The following is a 23,617-nucleotide window of genomic DNA, read 5'->3' on the forward strand; positions in this document are numbered from 1 at the left end:
TCACTGGAGAGGCACAGAGATAAACCATTCAGCCTCAGCCTCCAAGACTAACAGAACACAAGGTTTCCCTGAAAGAATAAAAAAAAAAAATACAGGCATAAGAAAAGACACAAACGTGGGCTTAGAGATTTAAATACACACACACACACACACACACACACACACACAGAGGCCCTAGAAAGCACACAGAAGGAACATACACCCTGAGATATGCACTCATTCTAAAATAAACTCAGGAATACAGAAGGACACCGGCATGTCCTTTCAGAGACCACACCTCTAGGCCTTAAGTAGGAGAAGGAAGAGGGAAGAGGGAAGAGGCAAGAGGGAGGGGGAGAGGGAGGGAGAGGAGGAGGGAGAGAGAGAGAGAGTGGAGAGAGAGAGAGAAAGGAAGAAGGAGGCGGAGGAGGAGAAGGAGGAGACACTCTTTATTCTATAGGAGGAGATATCACAGAAGAGAAATTACCACTGAGGCCTTGGCCAGGCGCGGTGGCTCACGCCTGTAATCCCAGCACTTTGGGAGGCTGAGGCGGGCGCATCACCTGAGGTCAGGAGTTTCCAGACCAGCCTGGCCAACATGGCGAAACCCGGTCTCTACTAAAAAATACAAAAATTAGCCGGGCCTGGTGGCGCGGACCTGTAATCCCAGCTACTCGGGAGGCTGAGGCAGGAGAGTCTCTCTTTTTTTTTTTTTGAGACGGAGTTTGAACTCGGTGACGGCGGTTGCAGTGAGCCGAGATCGCGCCATGGCACTCCAGCCTGGGCAACAGGGCGAGACTCCGTCTCAAAAAAAAAAAAAAAAAAAAACAACGAACAAACAAACAAACAACCACTGAGGCCTGAAGATAAAAACACTCGTACAACCACGGATGTCAGACTTGCAGAGGCACGGCCAAGGCAAAAGACAAACACATACAGACGGCAGCAGGCGGACAGGCCGGGTCCAGAGTCAGGCTCCGGTGAAGCTCCGAAGAAACAAACACGCAGGGAGATTTCGGAGGCGTCCGAGGACACCGCGGGGCCCGGCCGGCTCCCTCTGTCTCTGAGCGCGACCCTTCCCCGGGTCACCCCGCCTGCGCCCGCCCTGCGCCCGCGCACCGCGCCCTCGGGGCTCCCTGGGACAGCCCGCGGCCTGGCCCTTGCGCCCGGGCTCCCCTCCCCGCCGGCCCGGCACTTCCCAGCTCTGACGCGGGAGCTTCTTTCACACCAATGGGGCTCGCGCGCGGAGGGGCCCTGCCCCTCCTCCGGGAAGGTGTGTCCCTGTTTCCTCACCTGAAACTTCCTAGGAGAACCCGATCCCTCCCTCCCGTCGGGCGGCCAGGGGCGGGCCGCGGGTGGGGCGGCCGGGCCTGCGCTGGGGACGGCGCCGGGGACTGCGGCCGGCGCCGGGACCTGGAGGGGACGCTGGGGCCGAAGCAGCATGTGACAACGACCAGGTGGGTGCCCTCTTCCCGTCTCGGCCCTGGGCTCCCGGCGGCCGTGGAGCCCGGCGGAGGTGGGGCAGGGCCAGGAAGGAAGAGGAAGCCAGGCCTTCCCCAGGGATCAGCCCCCGCTGGGTCCGGGGCGCAGGCTCCGGAAATGGGGGGGCTGGGCCTGCAGGCAGGGCTCGGGGTGTGTGGCTGAGGACCCTGGTGGGGAAGAGGAGAGGAACTGAAGGAAATGTTGCCTAAAAGTTTGCTTCCGGTCGGGTCCCGCCTAGGAAATGGGCACCCTGCCCCCAGACGTTCCCCGGGCCAATAATCAGGGCCCTTTCTTCAAAGTCGGCGCCCGGGGGTAAACTAAGCCGTATTAGAAGGAATAACTGAGATTCCCTTTCTAGGCTGTTTCTTACCTGGAGAGGTTTTATCGGCTCCTTTTCCTTCACCAGGCCGGGGCCTTTCCTTATTTATCTCCATAGGTATTTGCATACTGTGTGAGTCTATGTGTAGCTTCTCTCCGTGTTATCCAAAGCTGTGTAACCTGGAACAGTGACTCCTGCCCTGCCCCTCACCCCAGTTCCCTACAAATGGGGAGCCTCCTAAAGCTTGATGTGAATCACAACATTGCATGCTTAGCAAGGTGGAAAGAAGTTATTTAGAGCTGCGGGCTGAGGTAGGGGTGGGGGTGCTAGAATGAGGACTCAGCGCTCTAGAACCCCTGAGCTTCTTTTGCAGTTGCCTTCCGGCCAGACTGCCCGAGGAGAGCCAATTGTGATACCACGTCATTTCCAGATCTCAGTCCCTTTCTTCCCTTCCTGGATCTTGGGTTCCAAAGACAGATTTGCCCTCCTGTCTACCTAGAAGTGAACTCTGGCCAGGACTCTTGTCTGGTGGAGAGAGAAGGGTGTGTCAAACAGACCAGAGAGGGCGGTTTTCCTTTCGAGCTTCCTTCCTGGCTTGCTCCCCCACTCCACTCCACTGTCTCGCCTTGCATCTTGGACCTAATCCAGAGATCCCAGCTCCCAGCTCAAAAGCTCCTGATGTGGCCTCTGTCTCAGACGTCCTGTTTTATCCACACTTGGAGCATGAAGAAGCTCCTGGTATAGGCCTTAGCAAAATAGGTGTCATGTGTGAACCAATCTGTGGGCCTAAAACCGAAGCCATGGCTAGCGAAGGAGTCCTGAGGAGCTGGGATGATGGGATGAGGGCGTGTCAGTTCTGCATGAGACAGTTGTGCAGGAGGAATGTATGTCATGGTCCTACTGGGGAGGAGAGAGAAATCAGGAGTGTAAAGGAATCCCTCTCATCAACAGAATATAGCGATTCTCAGTAGAGAGAAGAGTCTTCATATATCAGAGGTCCTGAGAATGTATCGCTGCCTTTAACGTGGTCTGTCTGAGGTTCTTTGGCCATATTACGTGTGGTGTCTGTGGGATAGACAGGAATACGTCATTTGTGGTGTCTGGAGAGATCAGTCGCTATGTGGTATGGACCGGAATGGTGTCACTCATAGGGTCTGGGGTTCAACAGGAGCAGCATTACTCAAGTGTCAGTGGTGTAGACTCAAACAGGCGACCAACAGTTCTGGTGTAGATAGGGACAGGGTCACTCACAGTGTCTGTGGAGTAAGCAGGAGCTGATGGCTTATAGTGCCTGCAAGGTAGACTGGAACAAAGTCACCCTTAAGGTCTATGTTAATACACAAACATGTCACTCACACTAATATTATCTGTGTGGATGCCACCAGGGCCACAGACGAGATTGTGGAGTGTAAGTCAGCATTGATACTAGTAATGTTCTTATATAAACTAGTAATGTTCTTATATAAACTATCTGGTCTATAAGGCAGTTGGTGTGACATTTTCAGACATTAGGGAATAGATAAATGTTTATTACAGCTTTCACTGGCATGGTGGGACTTTCCTACAGTGGACAGAACACACGTTGTAGTAGTCAGTGGTCCAGAAAGCTACCCCTATTTTGATATCTTTGTAGTATCGAGGGCAGTGATATCAAACAGTAATAAAGTTAGATATCTATGTGGTGATCTTATTTTAACCTCAATATTGTTTTAGTGGTTTGTAGGTCAGAATATTTGAAATCGACCTTGCTAGAAAATCCAGGAAGCATGGTCCTCAAAAATATATATGGCACTGAGCCTCAGTTCAAAGACTTGGCAGTTTGATTGGGGAGGGTTTGTATCCTTGAAATACAGTGTTGTTTCTAGTGACTAGAAATAGACAAGACCTAAGGTGTTCGGGGGTGGGGGGCTCTAGGGAAGATAGTGAGCTCTGTCATACATTGTGTTAAAGGGATGACTTGAAACTTTGCCTCTCAAGAAGTCACACGTGGGTGGGGTTATGTGGATGCGAAATGTCTGTGGTCTGAAGGAAGGCCATATCCCCATGATCCCATGCCCTGGCTTTGCCTGTACACAGATAAACGGTGATTATTCACCCTCGGTGGAGAAGGAGATGAGGATGTTTGCACTCTAACATAATGAGCATTGCAGAAAAACTCTCTCCTGATGCCTTTACGTGAGTAAGACCATGATTTACAGATTTCCTTTCACTTCGTCACATTTTAGCTTTGTCATGCCTGATTGCAACAGGATCACTGAGATAGGATCAAGTATAAGGAACGTGGGGTATGTTCTCCCTTTGCGGTAACTGGTGGCTGAGCAGGTGACCACCGATATTTCCAAATGAAAAAAAGACAGTTGGAAACAGTGTCAATGGGTTTGCAGAGGCAGGCATGCATGGTGCCACTAGATTGGAACAGAAAATGTCCAGGTAGCACATGGTATTTATAGATATACCCTAGATATGGCAGAAACACACATATTTAGAGGCTACTTGTTTTGAGGACGTGATGGTGTATATGGAGGAGAGGGCCTGAACCATACAGATGTAGGTGAGGAGAGACCACAGGTTTAGTCCCATGATCTCCTTAGGCAGGAAGGAGCCAAGTTTCAGAAAGTGTCTTACAGTGAGTAAGTATATTATCCAATGTGTGGTTGAGAGAATAGGGCCACATCACAGAATCACCCATAGGGATTATACTATTTTGTACTTAAGGGCTAGACATAGGGAGCCAATCGCACATGGTGTCAATTAACTGGAAAAGGACATAAAAGTCCTTCTGCCTGTGTACAATTATGTCAGGCATACCTCTTTGCCCCATATAGATGGTATCTGTGTCTCTGGGATGGCCAGAATCTTGTCACATACTACTCTGCAGTGTGCTGGGGACCTGCCTGTTTGGTTATGTCAGGCTCTATTGCAAGAGATTGTAAGCATGGCTCAGTGTGTGTGTGTGTGTGTGTGTGTCTGTGTGTGTGTACACAGTGGCTCAGCAGGACCGTATTCTGAGCAGGTGAGTTTTCAGTTTAAGCCTGGACCAGACAAGAAAGGTGCAGGGTCAGGTGCAGCATTGGGTCCATAGAATTCTGGGGTCTTCTCTGGACTGATGCCCTGCCAGCTTTCTTTCAGTGGAAACTCTAAGTGCTTACAGTAGACTTAAGTCAAGCGACTTTGCTTCAGGTTTGCTCATACCATTCGCTTAGGAGATTTGAGCAAGGGTCTAGGGTCTTTGACCTTTAGTTTCTTCATCTGTAAATTGAGCAAAGTTTCTGTGTGTCTCTGAAGGTCCTTCCGACTTTATGAATCCTATGCTTCTCGCTTACACTTATTCTCTCTCTCTCAGATCAACAGTATTTACGATAGCCACCATTTCTATGACCCTTAAAGATAACAGTGTACATTTTTATGTTATTTAATCTTTATTAGAACTGTGAAGGAGTCCTTTTATCTCCTTTCTTAAAGATAAGAAATTGGATGTTCAAATAAATTAAATGGTTTCTACAATTGTCTTAAAACCAGCAAAGATACCAAAGAGGCACAACCAAACACTGAGCCACACTCTTTTCACTCTATATTCTTCCACCATTCATTCATGCAATACATCTTTGTTGAGGACCAACTAAGCTTCAGGCAGAGGGGCTTATATGGCAGTGTTTGTGGCTTCATGGTGCTCATGATCTAGCCTGGAAAACAGACATTAAATATGGCATGACAAGTGCAAGGTGTGTTTGAGGAGAAGCAAAGGATTATCTGTTGCAAAAGAGGATTCCAGGCAGAGGAGCAGTGTCTGCAAAGGCCTACAGGTGAGAGACAGAGAGAGAAGTGAGCTAAAGACACTGAAAGCCAGTGGGAGAGGGGGGATGGGGGCAGGGACAGATGGTGACAGGTGAATAGGCTGCTGGAGAAGAAGGCAGAGCCAGGTTGTACAGGGTGTGTAGCCCATGCTGAAGATTTAGATTTCATCTCAAGGGCATTCAGAGGTTACAGAAGAATCTAAGCTGGAAGTGGGGCTTTTGAAGCTCACTTAGGTACTGTATGGAGAACGGATTGGAATAGCACAAAATGAGTGGAGGCCAGTGCCCAAGCTGTGGCCAGGTGCAGAGGCCGGACGAGGCAGTGGCCGGGTGCAGTGGCCGGGCGAGGCAGTAGCAGCATGCACCGGTGGAGACGGATGGGACAGAACTGGACAGTCTTAAGGGGTATTTAGCAGATGAGGTCAATAGCACGTGGTGATTGATTAGATATGGGGAATCTGGGCCAGGAGGGAAACAAGAATTTTATTTTATTTTTATTTATTTATTTAATTATTTATTTAGAGGCAGGGTCTCACTCTGTCACCCAGACTGGAGTGCAGTGATGTAATCTTGGGTCACTGCACCCTCTGTCTTCTGGGCTCAAGGTATCTTCCCATCTCAGCCCCCGAGTAGCTGGGACTACAGACACGTGCCACTATGCTCCACTAATTTTTGTATTTTTTGTAGAGACAGGGTTTCATCATGTTTTCCAGGCTGGTCTCAAACTCCTAGATTCAAGCAATTGACCTGTCTCAGCCTCCCAAAGTGTCAGGATTATATATATAAAGTGCATTGGGAAACTCAGTTTCTCATCTGTAAAATGGGCAGAATAATGGTACTCATCTTATATGATGATTCTTAGATATATGGCATATACATATTTAAAGAAGTGTTTCATTATTTTTAGTGACATGTATGCAGGAAAACCTTAGTGTTTCAGAATGAAAAATAAGAAAAATTAATTTGGTGTGTATACAGCTCTAAATGTTTAAAGTTCTGTGTAAACTGTTAATCATTATTTTAGGAAAAGGTGGGCATTTTCCATTGAAGTAAAAGGATCACATTTTATTCTGGCCTGAATTTTATTCTTTATGTGAAAAATATTTATTAAACACTTAGTTTAGGCCAGTATTAGGCTAAGTATAGATCATTGAGCAAGTCATAGTTCTTAATCTCATAAATTTTACCATCTATTGGTTGCAATAGAGAGTAAATCAAAATACACATATCATTATATAATTATAATTGTATAAATGCTACAAAGGAAAAGTAACTGAATTATAGTTGCAAAGTACTACAAAGAGAGGTACAGTTTAACCTAGTTAAAAGATCAGGGGAGGCCGGGTGTGGTGGCTCACACCTGTAATCACAACACTTTGGGAGGCCGAGGCAGGCGGATCATGAGGTCAGGAGATCGAGACCATCCTGGCCAAAATGGTGAAACCCCATCTCTACTAAAAATACAAAAATTAAATGGGTGTGGTGGCGCACGCCTATAGTCTCAGCTACTCGGGAGGCTGAGGCAGGAGAATCACTTGAACCCGGGAGTGGAGGTTGCGGTGAGCCGAGATTGTGCCACTGCACTTCAGCCCGGGTGACAAAGCAAGACTCTGTCTCAAAAAAAAAAAAAAAAAAAAAATCGGGGGAAACTAAAGGGGTAAAACCAGAAAAATGTAATACTACAAGTAGCAAGAGAATATTTCTAACCTCAGTAGTGTCAAATACTGACAAGAACTCCCCAAAATGAAGATCCGTAGGGTCTTCTTTGGAATTAACAACATGTAGATTGTAGGGAATATTGACAGAATGCTGCTTATCAAAGCTGGGTTGGAGGCACGCGAGATGTGAGAGTATGAAGACAGCAGATAAGAGCAACTCCTTCTAGTCATTTGAAAGATGAGAAGAATGTGGGAATGCTTCCATACCCCAGGGGTTGTTCAGCAGGTATGTTGAAAGTATGAGTGCGCAGGGCTCCTGGGGAAGCAGGCTAGAAGTGACAGAGCATGGAAAGGAGAGATACATCTTTTCCTGACTGAGGGCGGAAGACAGAAAGAGTGGAAATACAGGTTGCTTTGGATCGCTAGAAATTGAGGTGAGAGAAACCCAGTTCCATCAGTTTCTATTTTCTTTGCAAAATAGGAGATGAGGTGTTCTGCTGAAAGTGAGAGGAAAGGCAGGAAGGTTGAAATCCAGAGACAGGAAGGTCAAAAGAATTCATGAGAAGAGTTCGTATGGATACTGAGGCCAAGGGGAGAGTAAGATGATGCAGAAGTCACCCTTCTGTGGTCCTCCTTGAAGGTGGTAACCTGTCTAGTTCAACACTAATCCAATAAGGCGGTTATCATCCCACTTTACAACAGCTGCCTCTAGAATTGGAAACAAAACTGTTGGTTAGTTACAATGCTGTAATAGACACTATGGAAAATAGAAAGATGAGTCAACTCCAAACCCTCTCTAAAGAAGATGAAACCATAGCACCTCGCACATTGACTATCATAGCCTGGCCTATTTTAACTGATGTCCACAGCTTAAGAGGAAGACCCTCTCCTGACACTGCTTCTCTGGCCTAATAGATCTGGGGTGTGTTCTGTGCTGTGTCTGGGAGTTATATGAGGCTGAGTCACTGCTAGTGTCCGAAGAGTAGACAGGGAGAGACAGAAGATGACATAATGGAGTCTAGAGAGAACTGACAACGAGGAGCTGCTTGGCACTCTCTGCCAATGGTCCTCTGCTATAATTTAATTGTTCGTTATGACCTGTTTCCCTCATGAGACCACAGGCTCCATGACGACAAGATCTTTATCTCATTCACTACTGAATGCCCCACACTTAACAGGGTCGCTAGGAAAATATTTATGAAATAAATACATCAATGACAAGTTTTATAGAGCCTATTGCTTATTTTGTTGAGAACCTGTTGTCTCAAAGACTGACCCTAAATGGAACCAAATAAATGCGTCACTCTTCTTTTTTACGGTCTCTTCCTCTGATAGGTAAAAGCGGAGTTATTAGAAACCTTTGTCTTTGATTCCTCCTTAGGACTCAGCCCTGATGGAGGCTGAGGAGGCCCAGCATGGAGCCTCTCCTTCCATCCCTGCCATAGTGGAACTCAGCATTATCCCTGAGGCTCCCATGAGGAGCAGCCAGGTGTCTGCCTTGGGGCTTGAAGCTCAAGAAGATGAGGACCCATCCTATAAATGGAGAGAGGAACACAGACTCTCAGCAACCCAGCAGAGAGAGTTAAGGGATGTGTGTGACTATGCGGGTGAGACGATGCCCTCTTTTCCCAAGGAAGGTTCTGCAGATGTGGAGCCCAATCAGGAAAGCCTTGTGGCTGAGACCTGTGACACTCCGGAACACTGGGAGGCAGCACCCCAGAGCCTGGCAGGCCAACAAGCAAGGACTGTAGCTTCCCCAGAGCTCTGGGCCTGCCCCATTCAGAGTGATCATCTAGACATGGCCTCATTTTCCAGTGACCTGGGAAGCGAAGAAGAGGAGGTAGAATTTTGGCCAGGACTTACTTCTTTGACACTGGGATCCGGACAGGCAGAAGAAGAAGAGGAAACCTCTTCAGATACCTCTGGTCAGACCAGATTTTATTCTCCCTGCGAAGAGCATCCTGCAGAGACCAACCAGAGTGAAGGCTCTGAAAGTGGGACTATCAGGCAGGGGGAAGAGCTGCCATCCGAGGAACTGCAGGAAAGTCGAGGGCTCTTGCATCCCCAGGAGGTCCAAGTTCTGGAGGAGCAGGGGCAGCAGGAAGCAGGATTTGCAGGGGAAGGAACTCTGGGGGAGGATGTTTGTGCTGATGGGCTGTTGGGGGAGGAACAGATGATAGAGCAGGTTAATCGAGAAAAGGGAGAACAGAAGCAAAAACAGGAACAGGTACAAGATGATGTGATGCTTGGGAGACAAGGAGAAAGAGCGAGGCTCACTGAGGAACCAGAGGGTCTGAATGATGGTGAGTGGGAGCAGGAGGATATGGAGAGGAGGGCTCAGGGTCAGGGAGGTCCAGAACAGGGAGAAGGGAGAAAGAGGGAGCTGCAGATGCCAGAAGAGAATAGGGTGGACTCTCAGGATGAGAAGAGTCAAAGCTTTGTGGGAAAGTCAGAGGAAGTAACTGGAAAGCAAGAAGATCATGGTCTAAAGGAGAAAGGGGTGCCAGTCAGCGGGCAGGAGGAGAAAGAGCCAGGGAGTTGGGATGGGGGCAGGCTGGGGGCAGTGGGAGGAGTGAGGAGCAGGGAAGAGGAGAATGAGCATCATGGGCCTTCGATGCCCGCTCTGGTAGCCCCGGAGGACTCTCCTCACTGTGACCTGTTTCCAGGTGCCTCATATCTCGCGACTCAGATTCCCAGGACTCAGACAGAGTCCAGGGCTGAGGAACTGTCCCCTGCAGCTCTGTCTCCCTCGTTAGAGCCCATCAGATGCTCTCACCAGCCCATTTCTCTATTGGGCTCCTTTTCGACTGAGGAGTCACCTGACAAGGAAATAGGTCAAAACAGCCAGCAAGAGGGATCCAGGCTGAGGGAGGGAACAGTGTCCAGCCAAGGGACTAAGGCAATCTTTGCCAGTGCATCTGTGACTCCTCCAGGGACACCAGATTCAGCTCCTCCCAGTCCTGCTGAAGCCTCCTCCATCACACCTGCCTCGGTATCTGCCAGGCCCCCAGGTGCCTTTCCCAGGAGGGAAATCTCTCGTGCTGCACATGCTTCAGAAACTGCCAGTGCCCCTCTCTCAATGGATGACCCATCTCCCCGGGGGACTTCGGAAATGTGCCCGGCTACCCTCCATGGCTTCCCCTCTGCCGGGGCCAGCCCTCCCAGGCCCCCAGCTGACTCCACAGGCACCGTCCAGTACTTACGGAGTGACTCCTTCCCCGGTTCTCACGGGACAGAGCAGACGCCAGACCTGGTGGGAATGTTGCTTTTCCACTCCCACTCAGAGCTGCCCCAGAGGCCCCCCAAGCCTGCCATCTACAGTTCTGTGTCCCCAAGAAGGGACAGAAATAGTGGTAGGAACTGCAGCACCGTTTCAGAATCCCCTACTGCCTTATCCACTCCGAAGCAGGACTCTCAAGGATCCATCTCCAATCTAGAGAGGCCCAGCAGTCCTCCCAGCAGCCAGCCCTGGGGCTCCCCACATAATCCAGCCTTTGCCGCAGAGTCTCCCGCCTATGGTTCTTCCCCATCCTTTGTCTCCATGGATGTGAGGATCCACGAACCTCTGCCCCCTCCTCCCCCAGAGAGGAGGGACGCCCATCCCTCCGTGGTGGAGAGAGATGGCCATCCACGTGTGGTGGTTCCCACACTGAAGCAGCATAGCCACCCTCCTCCATTGGCCCTAGGTTCAGGGCCATATACCCCCCATAAAGGCCCACTTCCCCAAGCCTCTGACCCTGCTGTGGCCAGGCAGCACTGGCCTCTGCCATCTACCCCAGACAGCTTCCACCATGCTCAGGTCACCCCCAGGTGGAGATACAACAAGCCGCTACCCCCTACCCCTGAGCCGCAGCCCCACCTTTCTCCCATTTCTGCTCCTGGTATCTCAAGGATCTACAGGCCTCTACCCCCGCTACCCATCATAGACCCTCCCACCGAACCACCCCCATTACCCCCAAAGTCCAGGGGGAGGAGCAGGAGCACTCGGGGAGGACATATGAACTCAGGGGGTCATGCTAAAACAAGACCTGCTTGTCAAGACTGGACAGTCCCCATCCCCACCTCTGCTGGACGCACCTCCTGGCCCCCGGCCACAGGTAGATCAACAGAGTCTTTCACTTCCACCAGCAGGAGTAAGAGCGAAGTGTCCCCTGGCTTGGCTTTCAGCAACATGACAAACTTCCTATGCCCCTCTTCCCCTACCACCCCCTGGACTCCAGAGCTCCAGGGACCCAACCCTAAGGATGAAGCAGGAGGCTCAGAACACCCTGAGGTCCCTGCAAGAGAATCTTTGAGAAGGACAACCCCTCAGCAAGGAACCAGTGGCCCAGGGAGGTCATCTGTGAGCCAAGCAAGGCAGCCAGAAAAACCCAGCCATCTGCACCTGGAGAAGGCGTCCAGCTGGCCCCACAGGCGGGACTCAGGGAGGCCACCAGGGGACAGCAGTGGACAGGCTGTGGCTCCTAGTGAAGGGGCCAGCAAGCACAAGGGCTGGAGCCGGCAGGGCCTGCGCAGACCTTCCATCTTGCCTGAGGGCTCTTCAGGTGAGCAAGGACCAGGACCACAGTGACACATCAGACCAGGCTTTTCCCAGCTCTTCCCACCTTATCCCATCTTCTGATCCTCAGGGTTCCTAACATTCCCTGTGCTGGCTTCACTCACACATGTGCCTAACCTCAACACAGAGCCCCAAAACGCCCTCCAAGCTCCTTGGGATGCTCTTCCTTCTTCCCCTCTATCTCCCTGTCTCTCTCTCAACCAGCACCTTCTTTGGATGTCCCAAGGTTTTTTGGACTCCCCTCTACTCTTCAGTTACAGTCCCCAGCTTGCTCTCCTCCTGGGTGGTAGAAAAGGCCTCCTGTACTTGTCCCAGTCCCATCCTGACCCGTGGCTGGGGACATTGCTGGTACTGGTCTCCTTCACACTCTCTGCTTTGCCACTTTCTTCCCTCCCAGTTTCCCAATAGAGCCGATTTTCCCTTCTGGACCCCTACATCTCCTGCTCTAGGTCTTACCTTCTTTGGCTGTCTCTATCCCTCTGAAATCTCAGTTAACTTCCACATTTCCACTTTTAGATTCAAGAGGTCCAGCCATGGAGAAACATCTGGCACCCTCAGACACTGTTGTTTTTCGGTGAGTCACCCTCTCCCCTAACAGCCACATGTACTCTCTTTACTTGGGATACTGAGATCTCCTCATGAGAATTTCCATTGATAAGGGTTCTGAGACCCTGAATGGCTCATTCCTGTTTTTTCCGGGTGTAAGGAGGAGAAGAGAGAGATGCCGGGATACCAGGGTAGGGAGATTGTCTTTATCTACCTCATTTGGTCAGCTGAGCCTACAAGTCATCCGTCCTCCCAAGCCCTATGGCCATGAACTAAACCCCAAAAAAGCTCCATGTTAACCCAAGTGGGTCAAGCTGCAACTCTGCCTCTCCGGGGGATTTGGTCTTGACATCCCAGCATGCATCCCAGAGGTTAGAGACTTTGTCCCCCACAGTCGCCGGGGTTCTCTGTGTCTAATGGCCAGTAGGTACCCCAGAGCCCTTCTTTACTCCACAGGGAGAAAAAACCAAAGGAGGTCATGGGAGGCTTTTCAAGACGCTGCTCCAAGCTCATCAACTCCTGTGAGTACCTTGACATGGAACTATAGACCCAGGTGGGCATTCTGCCCAGCACTGGAGAGGGGCTTGTGACTGTCAGCAGTGGGGTAGGGATGTCCCTAGCGAGAAGGCATTGCAGAAGATCTGTTTCCCCACCTCTACTCACGTCCCTTCTTCCTGCTTCTCTTCCTTCCCATGCTTCTTTGCCCTGCAGCCCAGCTGCTTTACCAGGAGTATAGTGATGTTGTCCTGAATAAGGAGATCCAGAGCCAGCAGAGGCTGGAGAGCCTACCTGAGACACCCGGGCCTAGCTCTCCACGGCAGCCTCGGAAGGCCCTGGTCTCGTCCGAGTCGTACCTGAAGCGGCTCTCCGTGGCCTCCAGCGGCTCCCTCTGGCAGGAAATCCCCGTGGTGCGCAACAGCACCGTGCTGCTCTCCATGACTCACGAAGACCAAAAGCTGCAAGAGGTACTGGGCAGGCCGCGGTGGGGAGGGGGCTATAGAAAAGATGACAAGGTCTCGTGTGCTAGCATCCTTCTCTCCTGCTCACCACTGCCACCAAGAGTTGGCTGTCGCCACCACACAGGCGCGTGTACATGCCACAGCTGTGGGTCATGTCCATTCTGAAGAAGTTGAATTGTTTTCTGCATTTCACCACCTCCCCTTTTATCCTCACCTCCTCATGCCATAGGCCACTTACTCCTACCTGCTGTTGGTCTGGGCTATACAGGGTGGCCATTGCCTCTGAATTTGTGTGGAGGAATGTGGAGTTAATCCCATCATTGCTGTTTCAGGGTAGAGGAAAGCTTCCCTTTTCAACCAGGGTTTCAGGCTACACTACAGTTTTCCTCTTTAGCCAAGGCACATTCAGGGGCTCTTTGTTGGGTCCCTTGAAGAGGGCCCCTTGCAGCTGTCCTGTGGTCCATCAATCTAACAGGGGCCTTAGAATGAGCGTCAGTCCCTGCTTGGTTGTTACTCCCAACAGCAAGACTGAACTAGAGGCTGTTTGCCTGATTCTAAGCTATTACCATTACATGGAGAGCGCCTCTTAATAATTTGTCTGAAATATGGGGTAAAACCTTTCTTCCTATAAAGACCATATGGAACAATGGAATAGAATAATGTTTAAGAAATTAGGTTCTGGAAGAAATGACCTGGATATGAAACCCACTTTTTTTTTTTTAAATTATTAATTTATTAGAGACAAGGACTTGCTCTGTCACTCAGGCTGGAGTACAGTGGTACAATCATTGTTCACTGCAGCCTCAACCTCCTGGGCTTGAGCAATCCTCGCGCCTCAGCCTCCCAAGTAGCTAGGACTACTGGTATGTACCACTATGCCTAGCTGATTTTTTAATTTTTTGTAAAGATGGTGTCTCATTATGTTGCCCAGTTGTCTCGAGCTCCTGGGCTGAAGCAATACTCCTGCTTCGGCCTCCCAAAGTGCTGGAATTATAGGCATGAGCCACTGAGCCCAGCCGCAGAGCCCACTTTAATATTTCCAATTTACCTTTGGCCAAACGACGTGATCTTTCTAAGCCTCGGTTTCCTCATTTGTAAAACTGAGATACAAACAGTTAACCGCAAGAATCAAGAAACATGAATGCCTGGTACATAGTAATTTCTCAAAAAATGTTGACTTTTCATTTTAAGTAAGCCAGACCTAGGTTTGAAACATGACTTCACCATTTACTAGCTTAGGCAGCCTTATAACTTCACTAAATCTCAGTTTCCTCACTTGCAAATTGAGGATAATAACGCCTACCTTTCAGGGTTGCTGAATGGTTTAAATGAAATAATGCATATCTAATTTAGCAATAATGTTTGATGTATAGTTTGATAAATATTAGTGCCATACTCTCTGCCTTTCAGAGGCAGGGAGGAGTAAAATTTGGGCCAGGAGGCCTTATGGATAGACAATGCTTTTACCGAGTCAGAGACAGAATACATTTTTAGACTTCGCAAAGTTCAGACTTGAGAGCCCTGTTCTGGCTGTAAATGTTTAAGTACAGAGAAGATATTTAGAAAATAACTGATCTTCCCCATATTTGTTGACCAAGCAATGGGAGATGACACGAGTTCTAGCTCTCTTTTACCAACTCCAGCATACTGGGAAGTCCATCGGGGCTCCTATTCCAGCCCTGGTCTCATGTTTGTGAGAAGAATGGGCTTTACATTTGTCTCTCCGAAACACACATAATTCATTTTATAAAGTAGCCCCTCTGGGGTCCACAAAGTACTTTCACAGACTCCATTTCTTTTGACTGTCGCATCTTCCACAGTGAGATGGGGGTCACTATATCCACATAAAAGGACAAGAAAAGTGAGATTCAGAGAAGTTAAATGAGCCACCCACAGTCAGTCGTGTAGTGAATGTTAGAGCAAGAATGCAAATGAGCCCTCAGTGTCCCTGTTCAGGGTTGTTGTATGGGAGGGTCATCTGGCTGTGTCATTGGTCATCCAAGTCATCTCTTTTCTATCCAGGCATCTCTCTTGAGGCCTCATGCTTTTCATCCAAGCTGGAGGCATGGTCATGAGTCATGGCGCACCTGGAACCTCCAGACAAGTTCTCACATGCTGGGCATGCATTCAACCACAGCTGCGCCATCTTGTTCTCAGATATCCTCCTTCTGTCTCCTGCTCCTCATCTGTCCTCAAACCTCAAACTGAGCTCATCACCTTCATCCCCTAAATCTATGCCTTTTTCAAAGTTCTCTGGCTCAGTAAATTACTCCATCATTCACTCAGGTGCCCAACTCATAAAGCTTTTGCTTGAGTACAAAACATTAGCTTTGAACCGTCCTTCTCTTTAAGGCTCCATTTCTAGCAAATAATCCAACCCTTCCAATTCTACCTCATAAATAATTATAAAACTAATCTACTTCTCTTCAGCTCCATGGCTATTCAGGCCTTCATCTCTCATGTGGAATTATTACAACAGTTTCTTAACATGGCTCTTGCTTCTTTTCATCTTTTATTCTCATTCTGCTTAGAAATAACTTTATAAAAAACAGGCTGGGCGCAACGGCTCACACCTCTAATCCGAGCACTTTGGGAAGCCAAGGAGGGTGGATCAACTGAGGTCAGGAGCTCGAGACCAGCCTGGCCAATATGGTGAAACCCCGTCTCTACTAAAAATACAAAAATTAGCTGGGCGTGGAGGTGCACACCTGTCATCCCAGCTACTCAGGAAGCTGGGGCAGGAGAATCGCTTGAACCTGGGACACGGAGGTTGCAGTGGGTTGAGATCATGTCACTGCACTGCAGTCTGGGTGACACAGCGAGACTCCATCTCAAAAAAAAAAAAAAAAAAAACTTTGTAAAAAACAAATCTGGTTAAGTTATTCTCCTATGTAAAGCCTATTTTCATTGTCCCATTGTCTTAAGTCCAAACAATTTTACATTGTTTACATTACCCTTAAGGCCTCCTCGACTGCTGCAACTTCATCTGTTGCCACTACTGCTGTACACTTGGTTCAAAAAATGCTCAGTTTAGTTTAGTTAGTTTGTTTGTTTGTTTGTTTTGAGACGGGGTCTCACTCTGTCACCCAGGCTGAAGTGCAGGGACGCGATCTTGGCTCACTGTAACCTCACCTCCCAGGCACAAGCAATCCTTCCGCCTCAGCCTCTCAAATAGCTGGGACTACAGGTGCATGCCACCATACCCGGCTAATTTTGGTATTTTTTGTAGAGACAGGGTCTCTCTATGTCGCCCAGCCTGGTCCTGAACTCCCGGACTCAAGTGATGCACTGACCTCAGCCTCCCAAAGTGTTGGGATTACAGGTGTGAGCCACTGCACCCAGTCTACTTAGTTTTTTTTAATATAGATTTTATTGTGTATATTCAAGATATACAACATGATGTTATGGGATACATATAAATAGTAACACAGTTACCCTAGTGAAGCAAATTAACATATTCATCTGATTTTGTTATTCATTTTTTGTTCTTGTTTTTGTGTTATTTAGATTTCTGGAAAGCGTAGTTTTCTTACACCTTTGAAGGACTGTACCTGTGCTTCAACCCTAGATTAAATCCTACTCAAATGCTCTTCCCCTCTCCCCGTAGATCAACTAAGGTTCTGGTGTGACTGTGAACCATAAAAGGATCTTGCCCACCGTTCTACCCCTAAAACATTACACAGTGGCTGGCATATTCCAGGGGGTAAATAAAATTCTTAATCTTCCTCATCTCCAACCTCCTAGGTCAAATTTGAGCTGATCGTGTCAGAGGCCTCCTATCTGCGCAGTCTAAACATAGCTGTGGATCATTTCCAACTTTCAACCTCACTCCGGGCCACACTTTCCAACCAGGAGCACCAATGGCTCTTCTCTCGTTTACAGGATGTGCGAGACGTCAGCGCCACGTGAGACCCCCCTTCTCTCAAATCCCATTCACTCAGCCTCGCTGTTGTGAGGCTTTAAATGTTCCATTGTTTTTTTCCCCCGTTAGAAACCCTCTCATTTTCTTATGAGATGGGATGAAATTGGGCCTCAGTTTCTTCCATGATTCCTGGTGGCTGTAGGAAAAAGAATAGCAAGAAGAGGAGAGGGCCTGTGGGTGGATAGATCCATTAACGAAGAAGTAAATGAGCAATACTTCCTGGATTGAGGTTTTGGATGACTGTGGTCATGCACTGCATTGAAGATGAGGTGGAAAAACCATCTAAAGATCAGAAAACCTGAACAGGGTCAAAAGAAGAATGAGAAATGGAATATTAGAATAAAAGTGTTACATTAGGCTCAAACTCAGGACAGTTTTGGAGAGAATTCTAATGCATAGCATGGAGCACAGAGCAAAGGAGAGTCAATAGAAGTTATTGGCTAATGGAGTGAAGAAGTCACCAGCTCAGTGTACATCAGGGGCCAGTCAGCTGCTTAACTGAGGCCCAGAAGTCTCATGAGACTTGTTTAAATCCTGTACAGGTTCCTTTCAGACCTGGAAGAGAACTTTGAGAACAATATCTTCTCCTTCCAAGTATGTGATGTAGTCCTGAACCATGCCCCAGACTTCCGCCGGGTCTACCTGCCTTATGTCACCAACCAGACCTATCAGGAACGCACCTTCCAGAGCCTGATGTGAGACTCATCCTCCATTCAGTCCCCATGTAGGCCTGCAGTGACCATGCACCAGTCCCCAGCCCAGCGGGCTATCCCAAGAGCACACTTCCCCATCCCGCCCTCCGCGTTGGTTCCCCCAACCATCACATCTGAGCGCCCTGTACCTCAGCTCCCACTGCTCTTTCCCAACCCACAGACATTCCACTGAGCTCCCTTCCCCGCGCCTTCACTGCATCCCCATTGGTCCCCACATCCCCCCTCCCCTAAGGCTCGCTCTCCATGCAGGAATAGCAACAGCAATTTCCGAGAGGTCTTGGAGAAGCTGGAGAGCGACCCCGTCTGCCAGCGCCTTTCCCTCAAGTCCTTTCTGATTCTGCCCTTCCAACGCATCACCCGCCTCAAACTGCTGCTCCAGGTAGGGCAGATGCTACCTTGATCCTCTCCCCTTAACTCAAAGGGATGCCCTCAGGAAGACCCATAACAAAGGACCAACCATTCTTCTGCCAGACCTCCACATCCTGTCTCCCTGCTGCCCACTGCCTGCTTGCTTAGAAATATTTGCTGCTGAAATGGGGTCCCTGGGCTTCTCCATTCACCAGCCCCCAATCGTTTCTTCCTGTTTCCCGTTTCTTCTTCCCCTATCACTCCTGCCCACTGTCTGTTCAATAGAACATTCTGAAGAGAACACAGCCTGGCTCCTCGGAGGAGGCAGAGGCCACGAAGGCGCACCATGCCCTGGAGCAGGTAGGCAGCCACCACCTCCAATCTGACCCTCCGACCCTCTGTGTGTTCTTCCCAGAGAGGTCTTCCCCGCCTAGGCCCATGACTCCAAGGAGCATGGGAGGTGGGACCCTGTTGGGAGAGCTCAGTCACCTCCCTGCATCCACCAAACTTCCAAACATACACACCCCACGGCCACCTGTCCCACACTCCACATCAAGGGACTGTGCCCTCTCCACCATCGCCCCCACATTCAATCTCATTTTTACTCAGTCCAAGAATGTTCTTCCGGGTCCTGCAAAGTTGCCCAGGACTTGTGCTTGATACTGCCTGCCCAATTCCAGCCTGGGAGAAATGACCAAGGCTGTCATAACCTGTTTCCAGATTGCTTGCAGGGGACTCAAAGGTCAAAGCCTCTAACACGGTGCCCTTCCCCTTTCCTCACTCTACGCACCCCTAGCTGATCCGGGACTGCAATAACAATGTCCAGAGTATGCGACAGACAGAGGAGCTAATCTACCTGAGCCAGAAGATTGAGTTTGAGTGCAAAGTGAGTCGGTCCCATGCACGCCATCCCTGCCCATGAACTCCCTCAACATGTCCTGCAGATGACCCCTAACCTGGAACCACCTTGCTCACATTATCCCCAGCCCCTCCCCTCATTTCTGCCCAACTTCTGTTCTGTCCTATTTCTGGGAGGCCTACTTCGGTCTCCAAGACATATTGCTAAGTGAAAAGAGAAGGTAAAGAAAAGTGTGTGTATTGTATCACCTTTGGTATAAAAGTAGGAGGATACGAATACATACAGGTATCTGCTTGTGTGTACATACGGAAACTCTGGAAGGAGAACAAGAAAAAAAGGAATAGTGGTTGCCTGAAGGACAAGGGGGTGCATTTGAGAAATGGGCAGATAAGACAGAACTTTTCAGGATGAGCCTTTATAAAACAATGTTTTGGTGCTTGAGTCATTTACTACTTTATCAAATCTCTTTCTAGTCTAATCAAACCTACATAAGATTGGATCCAAATTTAGGACCAACATCCTTCATCGAAATACAAATCTAAAATAGACATTCCACATTCGAATTCCAACTTAGACAGATACCATCTTTTATTTTTCTTTTTTTTTTTTTGACAGAGTCTCACTCTGTCGCTCCAGGCTAGAGTACAGGGGTGCGATCGGCTCACTGCAACCTCCACCTCCAAGGTTCAAGTGATTCTCATGCCTCGGCCTCCCGAGTAGCTGGGATTCCAGGTCTGCACTACCATGTGTGGCTGGATTTTGTATTTTTAGTAGAGATGGGGTTTCACCATGGTGGACAAGCTGATCTCCAACTCGTGGCCTCAAGTGATCCACCCACCTCTGCCTTCCAAAGTGCTGGGATTATAGGCGTGAGCCACCACGCCCGTGATTAGAACAGATACTATCTTTACACTCCTGAAAAAGAAAGAAAATCCCTTATTCACATACTAAGCATAGACCACACCCTCATCTATAACCAAATTCCAGCTCCAAGATGCCCCACCTGGTTCTTCTTCTCACCCCCACGTTTGATTCCAACTGCTCATATATCTCTGGTATAATAAAAAATGGAATTGATACCAGACCTGCCTCTAATATTTTAACCTCTAAGACACATACAGTGTTCACTGACTTGTTCCATCACATACCCTGATTGGACTCTTCCATCCTTCCTTCGGTTCAGGCTTCTAGGGCAGAGCTGTCCCACACACTCACTATCCTGAGTGGGACGAATGGCATCTTCTGTTTGCCTGAGCATACAACCGTGGGATCCACACACCAGTGGACAGTGGTAGTTAGAGGGTTCAGAGAGAAAGAGAATCTAAGTGATGGGTTATGAGCCAGAAGGCAGATGTGGAAGAGATGCTTATTCGAGGTGGAACTTGCATGGAAGTGTCATGGGGAGGAGGGTGGGACCAGGAGCAAACCTCATGCTTCTCCCATATGTGACACTGCCTTGTCTCTCTTCCTATGCCCTGTAGATATTCCCACTCATTTCTCAGTCACGCTGGCTGGTGAAGAGTGGGGAGCTGACAGCCTTGGAGTTCAGTGTTTCCCCAGGGCTGCGAAGGAAGCTGAACACACGTCCAGTCCACCTTCACCTCTTCAATGACTGTCTGCTGCTGTCTCGGCCCCGAGAGTCAGTGACTGGAGTGGCAGGCCAGGGCACAAGAGAGGAAGGGGATGAGGCAAGAGGGGGTCGGAAAGGGAGAGAGACAGGTCATGTTCCTAGAAGAGCCCTTGTCAATGGCTTAACCCATAGAGCCCAGGTCATAGCCTAGAGAAGAGAAAAACAAGCCCAAAGTAAAAAGGGGATCCCATCAAACTATGTCATGAGACCACATGGCAGGACATGTACTATGTTACAGACACAGAGCAAAATGTAGCAAATTAGCTTCTCACGTTCTCATATCAGTCTATTTGTGGCTTCTTTGGACTGGGCTCAACCTACTATTCTAGAGATACTTAGCTAATTCCAGATCTTAAGTCTCTGGTCTTAAGGTTCTTGGGAAATGTATATTAATTCTACCTCTTCACCTCTTTAAAGTGGTAATGTATCCATTGCACTAGGTGTGTGGTTTGTCAGACTAGTGACAAAGCCCCAAGGACCCTGGAGCTACCATCTTGAGAGCAAGTTAGGACCATCTTGTGGTTTTTGTGGGAATTTGCAGGCTGCAGATGCAGGAATTTTGAATCCAAGGTTATGAGGGTAGGTGAAGTATGGAAACTCTAGAATCAGGTTGAAAGGATTTGTATTTTGCAGGGGTAGCCGATTCCTGGTATTTGACCATGCTCCCTTCTCCTCCATTCGGGGAGAGAAGTGTGAAATGAAGCTACATGGACCTCACAAAAACCTGTTCCGACTCTTTCTGCGGCAGAACACTCAGGGCACCCAGGCCGAGTTCCTCTTCAGCACGGAGACTCAGTGAGACGGGGCTGGGCAGAGGAGTTGGGGATGGGGGAAGATGGGCAGCCTAGAAAAGAAGTGGCACCAAGACAGAAAATGTGTCCAGAAAACAGCCACGGCCTCGTTTAACCCATTCTGGACTGGGGACCACCATAGAGAAATCCAAACGCCTAGAACTAATGGATAACTTGCAGGAGATTGCGGTGGGAGAGGGTACAAGGTCACCACCGAGGCCTAGCATCTATTTTACACTCTTTACTCAAGAAGGACCAGGTCTGTGTGGTATCAGAAAGGAGAAGGACTGGTATGGAGTGAGCAAGGGATTGGAATACTGATATCTGTGGGCACCTGCCTCCATGCCTGAGGCAGAAACCCTTCTATGCCCCAGCTGGCGCGCACAGATGTGAATAAGACAAGTGCCGGGTGACTTTCGCTTTCTGTGCTCCCATCTTCCAACCCAGTCCTCTGTTGACCAGAAATCCATAGTGTTGAGAATGCTTATTTGCTCCTGTTTTCAATAATAATAAAATACATTCACACAGACATACATTTTTGAGAGTATTAATAGGACCTATAAAATCTGGAACACAGTGCCTGCAATCATGAACATATAAAAGCCTGTAGCTGTTATTGCTATTATAAAAGATATATGAACAGTCGTTTAAAAGTTTGACATATCTAAGTGGTTGAGGATCCCTATGTTGTAGACACTTTTTCAGTTTTGTCCCTTGGAAGATACTTCAGAGTGGGACCGACAACACCTGTTCTCATTTATTGAACAGAAGGACTAGTATAGGAGTTTGTGTGCAAAATAGCACATAAGTCAAATAATCAGATGCAGATGCATGTTGTTGGTTTGCTGCTTTGAACAGTGTTCTGGAACAGTAATAGTGTCTGGGCTCAGTTACCTAGGCACAACTGAGCGCAGAGGCAAAGAGAATGTAAAAACCTTCAAATGATTACAAACTTAGGCTTGGATTACACTGTGCAACAACAACAAATAAAATAGTAGACATATCTCCCTGATCTAATTATTATTATAAAACAATGTTCATGTCTGAGATATTTGGTTGGAGGGAGATAGGCAAGGGAGTATCAAGAATCATGCAAAAAATGGTGGAGGGAATCTAAACTGAGATGGACACTTCACTTAGCACAATTTCCAAAACAGAAAATCTATAGACTTTATGACTAATGGACTTTATGCCCCAACTTGGAAGATATGAGAAGCCATAAGGAGGATAATTCTGGAAAGAAAAGAGGAAAAGTAAAGTGTGACAAGACACATTCACATATAGTTCAAGACTGTGTCATGTTTCCAACCCAAAGGAGTCCTTATAGTCCTATTTTTGTGGTAGAAGTCGTGGAGCTAAATAAGTCCTTCCCACAGTCTTTTGCCATCCCCGTCCTTGGCCCTCCTCCTCCACCCCCACAGTTGACGCTATGACCCTGCTTTGTTTTCTCAGAAGTGAAAAGCTTCGGTGGATCTCAGCCTTGGCCATGCCAAGAGAAGAGTTGGACCTCTTGGAGTGTTACGGTGAGTGAGGGTCTAAGAGGGAGAGAAAAGCAAGCAGGGTCAGATGTCACCTTTGGATACAGGGGTTGAAAGGGCTGGGTGGGAACTCTAGGCTTCCATTTACTGATATTCTGTAAAATGTCAGGGTGGAAGATTGGCCTCTAGAGCTTAAATGCCTGAAACGTATCGCCTAAAACTGCTTGTCACCGTGGCAGTCCCCCTTCCTTATACACGCCCTTCCTTGGGCAATAGTTTGCTCTTTTTAAAAACATTTATCCCTTTAAGTCTAAGCTGACATTACTTCGCCTAGATTTTACCTGCCTGAAGGTCTTGTGGGGGTAGGGGAAAAAAGCCTGACAGTGGTGGGAGGTGTGCAGGAGGGTAGCACCCCAGATCTATCTTGACCACACTTCTCCTAAGAGGGTGACCTGAGGTCACCTACCCCAGGCTTTTGGGTGCCCATGGGGAGCCACAGGCGCACACACATTATGTATGTGTCTGTGTTCACACCAAGACTGGACTTCTTATGCCTCTCATGCCAGCCCCACAGTTGTCCT

At 48.6% G+C, this 23,617-nt stretch overlaps 1 protein-coding gene and 1 pseudogene across 2 annotated transcripts in view; one reads left to right on the forward strand and one right to left on the reverse strand.

Annotated features, from left to right (window-relative positions):
• Positions 1-1,367, reverse strand: part of LOC103227160 (olfactory receptor 2A14-like) — a 150,155-nt pseudogene extending 148,788 nt beyond the window's left edge.
• The window catches only part of ARHGEF5 (Rho guanine nucleotide exchange factor 5), a 28,035-nt gene continuing 5,524 nt past the window's right edge, over positions 1,107-23,617 (forward strand). For both annotated transcript variants that reach the window (XR_012090453.1, XM_007983322.3), the window contains exons 1-13: positions 1,107-1,436; positions 8,614-11,776; positions 12,307-12,364; positions 12,793-12,857; positions 13,048-13,301; positions 17,040-17,200; positions 17,760-17,912; positions 18,180-18,309; positions 18,564-18,638; positions 19,075-19,164; positions 20,619-20,776; positions 21,401-21,562; positions 23,011-23,081. Coding sequence is in view for 1 of the 2 variants with exons in the window: in XM_007983322.3 (XP_007981513.3) it covers positions 8,626-11,776; positions 12,307-12,364; positions 12,793-12,857; positions 13,048-13,301; positions 17,040-17,200; positions 17,760-17,912; positions 18,180-18,309; positions 18,564-18,638; positions 19,075-19,164; positions 20,619-20,776; positions 21,401-21,562; positions 23,011-23,081 (4,528 nt within the window). In the remaining variant the exon portion in view is untranslated. The remainder of the gene's footprint in view (positions 1,437-8,613; positions 11,777-12,306; positions 12,365-12,792; positions 12,858-13,047; positions 13,302-17,039; positions 17,201-17,759; positions 17,913-18,179; positions 18,310-18,563; positions 18,639-19,074; positions 19,165-20,618; positions 20,777-21,400; positions 21,563-23,010; positions 23,082-23,617) is intronic.

This window comes from Chlorocebus sabaeus, chromosome 21 (assembly GCF_047675955.1).
Source record: "Chlorocebus sabaeus isolate Y175 chromosome 21, mChlSab1.0.hap1, whole genome shotgun sequence".
NCBI lineage: Eukaryota > Metazoa > Chordata > Mammalia > Primates > Cercopithecidae > Chlorocebus > Chlorocebus sabaeus.